This window comes from Ruditapes philippinarum, unplaced genomic scaffold (assembly GCF_026571515.1).
Source record: "Ruditapes philippinarum isolate M1 unplaced genomic scaffold, ASM2657151v2 ctg5090_1_1_1_1, whole genome shotgun sequence".
Classification (NCBI taxonomy): Eukaryota; Metazoa; Mollusca; class Bivalvia; order Venerida; family Veneridae; genus Ruditapes; species Ruditapes philippinarum.
Genome location: NW_026855009.1, coordinates 27,095 through 38,426, shown reverse-complemented (window position 1 = coordinate 38,426; position 11,332 = coordinate 27,095). Strand labels below are relative to the sequence as shown.

Here is an 11,332-nt window from a genome sequence, read left to right as displayed (position 1 = left end):
TTTAAATTTTGGTTGAGAAAACTTGTTACTAACACCTTTTTTTCTCAATGTTTATGAATAAATCATATTGCATTCAATTTGGTTGGAATCAATTTTGGTTGGGGTTAACACTCAGTAAAAATATTTTTACTCTTTGAATATTACCAATTATAGTTCTAAACCTGTGCCAATAAGATAGAGCCGCGCCGGCCGTACAGATTCATGCACTCTGTCCTGCTACTTTATTTGCTATACACATTTTAACAAAGTTAAATCCGTATACAATGCAACAACTTATGGACTATTCCAAATGCAAACAAAGTTAAGTCCATTCCGCAGTAAGGTATGGGTTACTAATGTTTCTTCACTTTTATACAAAGTTAATATTTTTCATTCGTTTTTCTTTCTTTCTTTTCATCTGCAGAATCCTGTCGTAAGTACATTTCTTATTTAATTGACGTTATACATGTTCGTTTAAAACCGTGTGTTACTGAAGTAAGAAACTAAATTTACGTAAAATTAATATCCATAGTACAGCTATAAAAGAAAACGTTCAGCTTAATAGAAATATAAATTAAATTTTTTTAAACTTTTGTTTAATTTTCAGTTCAACATAATTGGCAAACATTTTTAAATAGTATTTTCTCTTATTCATTTTTTGAAATTACCTATCTCAATAGATTTGGTTTTATATAAATATGCATTCTAGTCAACTAAAACATATTGTGTTCTATCACGACAGTCACGTGTCCACTGTTAACGGCACCGGATAGTGGGACTGTTTCCTATTCTACGAACGGTGCGGTGACGTCAGCGTCCTTTAACTGTAGCTCCGAGTACTCCCTCGCCGGGCCGGACACTAGAGTCTGTCAAAGTGATGACACGTGGTCGGATGAAAATCCCACGTGCAGTCAGTATAAAATTTATTATTGTTTATCTGCAATTCATTATGCATATTTGTATAGCAGGATCTGATATGAATCGTTAAATGTTTGATAGATTGTGCAATTTCTTGTATAAAATGCCTGGCTGGAAACCTTGCAGAAAATCTATATCAATGAAATAAAGCACAATTATTAAAACATAATGCTTAAACGACATTAAAGTATCAAACCGGAAAGAAATAATGCATCTGTTCTTAGTTTATTTACTTAATAATCTTTAAGTTGTTTTAACGTCTAAATATGTTATTGTCAAATTTAGACCTCTTTTATATAAGATTATATTCCCATAGAAAGTGAATAAAATAACGAACATTTCCACGTTCAAACTTGCATACATATATTTCTTCAGCTTGTATTTTACCACCTGCTCCTGCAAACGGAAGTCTTGTTGCGTCAGTTGATGGAACGCTGACGTATTCTTGTGACGTTGGATTCGTACTTAACGGTGATCGCACACGGACCTGCCAATCAAATTCAAATACTTGGTCTGGAGTAGAAGCAACATGCGGTAAGAAAAACTGTCAAAGTTATCTGACATTTGTTAAAGTTGAAAGCGAGTTAGGCATATGCATTCAGCATCCGCTTTGTGCAAGAAGGGACCTGGTTTTGAAAGTTTTCTGTTGGCAATACGTCATTTTCTTAGTAGCTTGAGATTAGACAAAAAAAGATGGATATAGATATATCAAAGTCTTTATATTAATGGCTTAATATTTTGATGCGTCCTTTTAATTTGGACAGTCTGTTCACTGCTAGAAACACTTGGAAAATGGAGATAAAAGTCAATGGATGGTTAAATTTTAATCTTTGACATCTTTGAATCATACTTGCTTGTAATTTCAGATCCCTGCGACGTCATCCCTATAACATCTGGTCTAAGTATCACTCCAGCCAGCACTGGTACCACTACCATTTCATCGTTCACGTGTACGGCTGGTTACACGCTTGTAGGGGCTCCAAACTCCACGTGTTTATTGGCGGGAACATGGGATACTAGCGCACCAACTTGCGGTAATAATTTTACCTACTATCTAATTGCATACTCTGCTAACATTGATAATTATTATATAAAATATCTGTTTATTTTCCTATCAATTATAATTGTATCAATTATTAAAGTGTTAGTTAAAATTATTTGTGATGCTAAGATTAAATAGCCATCCAAAAAGGTTGCATAGTGCTTGTAAATATCGGATATCGTGACATTGGCAAACTCGATTTTTTCATGCAGACTTAGATTAAATCCGTTACACTGTGAAGACAGATTTGTGTCATTGGGTTTCGTGATGCTCGGAATATTTCCTCTGACATGAACACTGATGAAAAGCGTGTAAATGATTGAAATAATTTTCGCTTAAAATTCTTAAAAAAGGGAAAGAAATAATTCATATAAGATAGTTAGGAAAACAAAATATAGAAGAATTCAAAATGATGTAAATTATTTCTTTTTTATTTCTTATTTCTTCTTGGTGTTACGTTAAATTAAATACATGTATATTCTTTTATTTTCAGTATCATGTGACAACATAACAAACACTGACACGCTGCACTTGGCAATCACTACGGACGGTTACACGAGCACGGCTACATTTACATGTGTCACAGGATATCACGTGGTAGGGGCAAGTTCGGCCGTATGTGATAATACTGGTACTTGGGAGACCATTCCAACATGTGGTTAGACTTTTTTTCCATTCATTTTGATAGATATTTTATTGTCTATTATACTTGTACCAGTAAAACAGGTCACATCACTATTTTCCGGCTTTACCGGTGGTGGAAAACCTTTGATGACTTTCGTGCAAAGTTTTAAACACAAACAGGCATATGCATGAGTACAACCACCGATCCTCAGTGCTCTGATCATTTTTTATCGGTTTTATACACTAATTGGTTGATTTGCTCTCCTTTACTTGAATAGGAACGTTATACACAGGTGGTCATAAAAATGGTTTGACTTGTATTTATGTAAGTTATGAAGCATATGGTGATACTGATGTTGATGGTATATATTGTTATGATGATAACTATGATGATGATAATGATAATGATAACGACTGATCATATTGATGATGGTAATGATAATGATGATTGTATGATGATGATGATTCACATTTTCATTTTAGAATGTGACGAACAAACAGCATCCGCTAATGGAAGTCGAGACGGTAACGGAACAAGTTCCCAGTTCACCTGTAACGTAGGTTACAATCTTATAGGTTCATCTGTAACAGAGTGCTTAGATGATGGCACAGGATGGAGTGCTGATCCACCTTCCTGTGGTATGTTAGTGGATTTTATCTACTAATATTATCCCTTTTGAAAATAATAGGTGTACTGGGACAAATGTTTCTGTTTTTTTGTTTTTGTTTTTTTGTTTTGTTATCTAAGGAAGCTATATAACACATTTTAAATCGTGCTGTTTTTGTAGATTTATTCATCAAAATTTGTAGTTCTAGTTTTAAATAATGATTTATTTATCGAAATAGTAAACTAACAAAGTTGATGAATATCAGTCTAATTTGAACAAAATGTATTATTTTTAGCATATTATCAGAAATGACATGTTGCATAACTATTTCAAATATGCTTGTCTTTCTAAATGATTTATCACCTAAAAAACAACATCAATATATGTTATATTGTATTATATTGTATTGTATTGTATTGTATTGTATTGTATTGTATCGTGTTGTATCGTATCGTATCTTATTACACAACTGTTTTGGCTAATTTTTGGAATCAAGAGCTGTTTTAAGGAAGATTACAAACTAAATGTTGATTATAATTATTCTTTCGTGTCTTCTATTTTGCGTCTTGGTGGGAAAAAGGTCTGGAAATGACGAAACGAAACATTTACTGCATACCGTCTTTTTCATGGTTTTGATATTTTCAAACGACCCTTTTAATAGGAGTAAAGAATAGCTGTTAATGAAAAAGTTATATAATGTAACTGTTTAAGCTTGTTTTCTTTATTATTACAGATGATTGTGAGGCTCTCGCAAGTCCTGTTGGCGGTTATTTTAACTTGTCAACTGATGGTGAAGTTACATTGGCAACATATTCATGTAATGTCGGTTACACCATGTTAGGGGAACAGCTCTCGTATTGCCTGAATGACGGGTCCTGGAATGGCACAGTGCCATCTTGTGGTAAGTTTTATGTTTTCATTTGTTTGAATAAGTTTCTTTTTAATTCATTGCGATATCTTTTTTTCAAAAATAATACAAAACGAACCAATATCAAAAATAAAGACAAGTTCTGTCCAGATTTTGTTTATACACTATGACATAAATATATTATTTATTATGTTTGACATAAGCTACCGTCTCAAAGACACCTTGTGAAATGAAACTTCACGATGAAGGTCAATTCCCATAATAATGAAATTACCGCCTTCAATTTTAGTATTATGGCACGACAGTTTACACACCCGCGTTTCGTATTCACTGTACACAAAATGGCTGACAGATTATCGTCAAAATTAATCGAACAGACGAACGAACAATGTATGTAATCATTTCTGTATCGTCGTGGTAGAATGATTGTCGACTAAAAACGTGGCCTGACTGCACCAATATTGCTATAATTTCTATTCTTGAATTGTTTCAATATCCACATACAATGTCTTGTGTTATAATGCTTATTGAATGTTTCCTATTTTCTTCAAGTGAAATGCCCAGATTTGACAAATCCGGATAGTGGTACAGTTTCTATAAATACAGATGGCGTCACAAGCACAGCGCAGTACGAATGCGCACCCGAGTATGACATTTCCGGTCAGTCAACAAGCACCTGCCAAACAGACGGTACATGGACAAACACACAGCCTACATGTTGTACGTGGTGGTATTATATGCTGAAAAATTTATTTCTGAAATTGAAAATAAAAACAACAGAATGGTCCTTTAATCGTTAATATTCATCGTCAAGTGATTCCAGGTACATGCAACTTCATAATCATAATTACGTGTTCATTTTTAATTGGCAAACTATCAAGTAAAATATACATGTACTTTTATCTTTAAATCGTTTTTTTTTTTTCGTTTGAAACTATAGCCTGTAGCGCGGCATCTGTACCAGCTAATGGGACGATATTGTCAGATAACGGGGAGTCCGTATATTACCAGTGTGACGTCAACTACAGTATGAATGGCTCTAGTTACCGAGACTGTGCCTCTGATGGGACAGGCTGGAGCGGCAATGATCCAATATGCGGTAAGTGAACATTGGAACTTTTAGACTATTGTCAGCGATCATCATCAAAAGCATTTGCCTGTAGATTAGCAGCAAACCAGAATTCAGAGACTGGTAAGGTTCAAAGATAATGCTATTTGACAGTAATTTTTTTTTCCAATTTTGAAAAAAGTAGATAAAATCTAAAAAGATCAGCAGCCGACTCTTTTTAGCAGAAGACAATTTCTCAGCAGGCTAAAATATATTGATCTATTTTCGAAAAGTCTTGTGATAAAGAATGACACTACAGCTATCACAGTCGGCTTATGCATCCGGCCAGTTTGACATGTATACGGTATTGTTTGCTTGTCAGTTTTAGATATTAGACGACAAACAACTTTTAAAAAATAATGGTAAATCTCATTATAGGTATAAAGCAATTTTCATAGCTCAATGGAATGAAATGTTATTTTATGTATTACTTACATTGAAATATTAAATCGGTCATTTTAGTTCCATGCGAAGCTCTAAACGTAGTCTCGGGAGGCTCTGTGCAATCAACAACGGACGGTGTGAACACAAAAGTACAATATTCATGTGACATTGGTTACAGTATCAGCGGAAAGAAGGAGATCACGTGCAACTCTGACGGCACGTGGGATTCTAGTCAATCCACGTGCAGTAGGAATCTTACCATACATTTGCATTTAATCTGATAACCAATGCGGTAACATTGATTGAAATCGATTTAATGATATACAACTTGATTTATGTTTTTAAAAATGTGAAAGTGTCATTTTCATTAGTTGTATGCTAAGCTCATGATATAGTATGACATCTTTGTAGGATATTTGCTTGATTTAACTGGATTTTGATTACTTTCTCATGCTCAATATTTTATAAAATTGTACTCTCATAGGCGAGTGAAAATATCGGAAATACCGCATGAAAAGTTTGATATACTAATGAAGAACCCTTTTCATTATATCCTTAGTATCCGTATTATCTTTAGAAATAATTACAACAGATAGCAATAACAAAAATGTTTTATTCGATAAATGATATTATGAAACTATAATGTATTGAAATTATTATCGTTCTGCTAAATATTTCCAATCCATCCCCCAGCGCAATGTGGAGCACTTACAGCACCGAGTGGCGGAAACTTCACTCTATACAGTGATGATAATACTGTTACAAAGGCCACGTTTAATTGTGATGTTGGATATACATTGGATGGGTATAGCGACCTCACGTGCCAAAATACTGGACTATGGGATAATAATAGCCCACAGTGTGGTAAGTTTGTATTTTCTATTCTTGCGTATCAATCTATATGTTTATGGTTGTTTTGTAAGTAAAAGTGACAAATAGTTCTTGTTTGTTGTTGTTGTTTGTTTGTTTGTTTGTTTGTTGGATTAAACCTGACAGTCAAATATAATTCAGTTCAAAAGTAGATTCCTAACAGCATAATTATAATCGAGATATTTCTGATTTATATATACACATGCTATAAATGCCAAATATTGCTAAATCTATATGGAATGCAAAACATGATAAGTCTTGCATGTGGTACTTCTCCTCCAATAGTAAATTATACATTTCCCACGATCAGCAAGCTAGTATAAATATATCTATTCTCATTAACAAATTTATCATTCATTAAGATTTTCTTACTATAACAGTTCAATGTAAAGACAGGGATCATCCTGCAAGTGGTAATCTGACTCTTAGTACAGACGGACAAACGACCACCGGTGCTTACACGTGCGCGGACGGTTATACTTTATTAGGAATACAGACTATATCTTGTCGGAAAGATGGAAACTGGAATTACCCGGCATCTGAATGTAGTGAGTGTATCTAAAGTCATTTATCTCTTTAACTGAAGACCCGGAAGGAATTGGCATTTTCAACCAGTATAGAGCCAAGTCAGCCTATTAGAGCTGTGCTGTTTGACAAGACAATATACTGTCGGTAACTCAATGTTCCCTATTTTGATATTGAAAATATTTGAGCCGCGTCACGACAAAACCAACATAATGGGTTTGCGACCAGAATGAATCCAGACCAGCTTGCGTATCCGCGCAGTCTGATCCGGATCCATGCTGTTCGCTATCAGTTTCACTACTTGTTATAGGGTTTGTAAGCGAACAGCATGGATCCTGATCAGACTGCGCGGGTGCGCAGACTGGTCTGGATCCATGCTGGTCGCAAACGCACTATGTTGGTTATGTCGTGACGCGGCTCAATTATTTTTGAATGGCTTGTTCGGAATCCAAAATTGAACAAGTCCTTTTAGACCATTTTTTGCATGTTTTGGGAATTATACTTTACTCAAGAAATTCAAGTTTTACTTCAGGCTTCAAAACCAACCACAATAACAAATTTTGACATATTTAATAAAATTCAATTTATAACTGATGATAATTATTTTAATTTTGGCGTGGACTGATCGACCGAAGTTTGCTTTTACACATATTATACATGTAGTTTATTAGGGCATATGATTTTATGGATATCTTAAAGTTTCAAATCTTATATTTTATAGATGAGACGGTGGCATTTTTATACCATATTTATGGAAAGCGGTATGGGACCCTTCCGCCGTTACTATATAATCTATAGTAATATAACTTCAGCATCATTTGGGGCGTCCGTGGCCGAGTGGTTATGGTCGTTTACTTCAAACCACTTGCCCCTCACCGCTTTGGAATCAATCTCGACAGGGACAATAGATTTTTTCATGTGAAGAAGCTATTCAACTAGCCTACGGAACTTCGGTGGTTTTACGCAGGCGCCGTGAAATAATGCACGGAAAGGCACCTGAGGTTTTCCTCCACCAGTAAAGCTGAAACGTCGTCATATGACCTGTGTCGGTATGACATGAAACAAATCAGCGCATTTAAGAGAACTTTCTTTCAATTTATTTTGTAAATGAACATGTATTATTATTAATACCGCATAGTTATATTAGTATTATATATTAGATCTATTTAGTGGTTTTGAAAGCGTGTATGACGAACTTCTCTTTCATTTTACTTTAATGTATTTTAAAGAATGTGAGACACCTGTTGCACCTGTCGATGGAAGTGTTAATGCAGATGGTGAAATTGTGACATTTTCTTGTAATACGCGCTTTACACTGTCCGGTGACAGCACGGGAACGTGTAACAATGACGGGACTGGATGGAGTATAGCAACACCACAGTGCGGTATGTGACTACCCATTTCAAAACTTGGTGATGTTTCTTGGTCTGTAACTAGTATATGAATTTAATACTACTTTATCAAATATATTATGTTAGTTAGTAAGAAAGTTTCTTTTCAACAAATAATGTGGTGCTTTTTATCCTATTTTTTGCAAAAAGATTCCACCCCAGAAGTATGTAGTTGAAAGTTCACTCTTTTTTTAAATGATTGCGCCTTGTTATAAATATTTGGAAAATTTAGATGGAAACGGCAGCATATTTCGGTTTAAAGCGAAACAATATTTATAAAAAAACCCTCTTTTCATCTACCTTTAATAGCTCAGTGCCAAAGTCTTGATAGTTTTACGAGTGGAAATGTGAGTTATACAAGTGATGGTTCAGCTACCAGAGTAGAATATTCATGTCCCGAGGGTTCAAGTCTTCAAGGGAACCATATAGCTAGTTGTAATTCAAGTGGTTACTGGGAAGCAGATTTGCCAGAGTGCGGTAAGAATGTGACGTAAATGTAACAACAGTAAAGGGCTAATAATGGGGGATACTTGTGGGTAAAACAACCAACAGAAGGGAGAGGAGCAGCCAACTGTAATTGTTTAAAGCGTTAAAAAGCGTTGAATATAATACTTTTGGAATACTTTTGATACTTTTGGAATAGAACAACTGCTTTATTAGTTTAACATAATCAAGCACGTTCGGCTTTGAAAAATAAATGTCATTGTCTACTACTTGCAAATTTTGCAAGCATAACATCCCATGTATAGTATTCTCAAATCCAAAACAAGGTATTTTTTAAATGACTAGTAATCAAATAAAAAAGTCACAATGTCAGGTATAAAGATATTAAGTCTTTAATCATAATGCACCAGTCATATTTAGCCTAGCTCCCATCCCTGGGGAAATGGGAGGGTGGTGGTGGGGCTTTAACTGTTGATTCTTAACCCCTTGGTCAATGCTTTGCCCTGTGGGACAGTCTGATAGTAAAAATCCCCTTCTAAATGACGTTGCATTGCGAGTTTGAAATTACCTCCGCTGTAATGACTTAATAAAGTGAAGTAAACGGATTTACCTGTCAGGGAAAGGAAAAACAGAAGGATAAAAAAAACTTTTTGTTTCAATCTGCTTATTTATCCCGAAAATCACCTAATTGTCCGGGGTAGAGCTGCAAAGGCCAAGACATACAAATGACTGCTGCATTAAAATGCTTATTGTTATTGCGTTTATGATAAATTAATGGAAGATTCCGTTCAATATCATTTCAGTGTCATGTCCGGCATTACAACCTGTATCAGTGAGCACGGGTTCTGTCACACTTGTAACAAACGGCACGACAACATCAGCTGAGTACAGTTGTCCGCAAGGTTATGCAGTAAAGGGCTCTCAGACGCTTACTTGTAACTCGGACGGGACATGGAGCGATGAGCCATCTGACTGTGGTATTGATTAGTGTTATTATTTTCTTTTAAGTATAAACAATGCAGATAAATTTGAATCAGGTTGTTTCATATTCAAGATTGATAAAAGATTTCTGCGTAACATTCATTGATATTCCCGTATTGAAAGAAATGTAAATATGTTCTTATAGATGTCTGTGAATTGTATGCATTCACGATATTCGCATTTTTACAGATAACCTTCTCAAATCCGGCTCTGAATTCATCCCTTCTAAAATGTATATCAGCATGATATAGGCCTTTAAAATATCTTGAATTTTGACCTCAAAATTGGCTCTGGAACAGGTAAAAACAGTTACAGGTTAAAAAACAGTTACAGGTAAACTGTCTCTCCTGAACAAAGTTGTATTGAAAACTGGATCAAATTACTAATAGATACTTATCTTATTATACGGTGGCAAAGTAATCTATGAGACTACTTATCATGTATTTCTTGATTTCTCCCTAAGTTTGTGGAACACCAAGTTTACCAGATGGAGGGAATTTCACAATATCAGAGGACGGATTGAGCGTCAGTTTCGTATGTGGGGAAGGTTATACAATGGTAGGGCAGCAGACGATTTCCTGTGGTACAGATGGCTCCGGATGGGCACTTGAGTATCCGAATTGTAGTAAGTATGAAAATGAAATAAACGTTTGTTGATGTTTTTTCTCTGTTTATTTTTTAACAAAATGTATAAATTTGTTATAAGTAATAAGTAAGTTATTTAAAACGTGTGCCGAGCTTTATCATTTATCTTTCGTTTCCAAAAGTTACTGTCAACATTTCGTAAAGACCAAATGATAGCAATATTAAAACCATTAAAACAACATGATTTATTGTCATTATTGTTGTTGTTGTATAAAACAAGCTTGTTTGTTTGCGTCCCCGAAAACTTTGACACTAACTTTGCTTTCTTGACCTATTGGCAATGATTTCAGAGTAAACGGTAAACAAGAAAAGGAAAAAAAGACACATCGAACATTTTCCTTTCCAAGAACATTGATTGGCCAAGTTTGCTATTCATGTATTTAAGATAACTTTCTGAATTTCCCTCTTTGATTTTTAGCTAAATGTGAAGACCTAACGTCACCATACAACGGCAACATCACTTTGGTGACGACTGGGACTCAGACCACTGCAGTCTATACATGCGGAGTTGGATACACTCTGGACGGATCGACAGTACCAACTTGCCAAGAAGACGGAACATGGACAACAGTTGAACAGACATGCGGTTTATATTCTACTTATTTTGTAAACTACAATGTTTGCTTTACGAAGAAGTCCAAATCTACTTTAAGTCCCACGACAAAATTTCAACTTTCATATATAGTTTTGTTATGACCGTACTGTCGTACTTTATTCCCGACATGAATTGGCTTTTGATCAAACACACTTACTGTCAGCATCCGGATAAATAAATCAACTTATGAATTAAATGAACGACAAGACTAGTTTTCGAATAGACCCACTTTATATTGTAAACAAGACAATCAAAGTCGCACTGATTTGTACTTATATATGAACACTATGCAAATCTAGCCTTTTTGAGAATTATTCATAGTGTGTGTAGTCCAATCAAACTTAGTTTAG

At 34.8% G+C, this 11,332-nt stretch overlaps 1 protein-coding gene across 1 annotated transcript in view; it reads left to right on the top strand.

Annotated features, from left to right (window-relative positions):
• Window positions 1-289: 289 nt before the first annotated feature.
• Window positions 290-11,332, top strand: part of LOC132741818 (sushi, von Willebrand factor type A, EGF and pentraxin domain-containing protein 1-like) — a 29,588-nt gene continuing 18,545 nt past the window's right edge. The window contains exons 1-17 of the mRNA XM_060730080.1: window positions 290-317; window positions 722-889; window positions 1,273-1,431; window positions 1,764-1,931; window positions 2,433-2,597; window positions 3,047-3,202; window positions 3,905-4,072; window positions 4,592-4,759; window positions 4,980-5,138; window positions 5,610-5,777; window positions 6,225-6,395; window positions 6,782-6,949; window positions 8,156-8,311; window positions 8,627-8,794; window positions 9,565-9,738; window positions 10,206-10,367; window positions 10,806-10,973. Coding sequence (XP_060586063.1) covers window positions 290-317; window positions 722-889; window positions 1,273-1,431; window positions 1,764-1,931; window positions 2,433-2,597; window positions 3,047-3,202; window positions 3,905-4,072; window positions 4,592-4,759; window positions 4,980-5,138; window positions 5,610-5,777; window positions 6,225-6,395; window positions 6,782-6,949; window positions 8,156-8,311; window positions 8,627-8,794; window positions 9,565-9,738; window positions 10,206-10,367; window positions 10,806-10,973 — 2,674 coding nt within the window. The remainder of the gene's footprint in view (window positions 318-721; window positions 890-1,272; window positions 1,432-1,763; window positions 1,932-2,432; window positions 2,598-3,046; window positions 3,203-3,904; window positions 4,073-4,591; window positions 4,760-4,979; window positions 5,139-5,609; window positions 5,778-6,224; window positions 6,396-6,781; window positions 6,950-8,155; window positions 8,312-8,626; window positions 8,795-9,564; window positions 9,739-10,205; window positions 10,368-10,805; window positions 10,974-11,332) is intronic.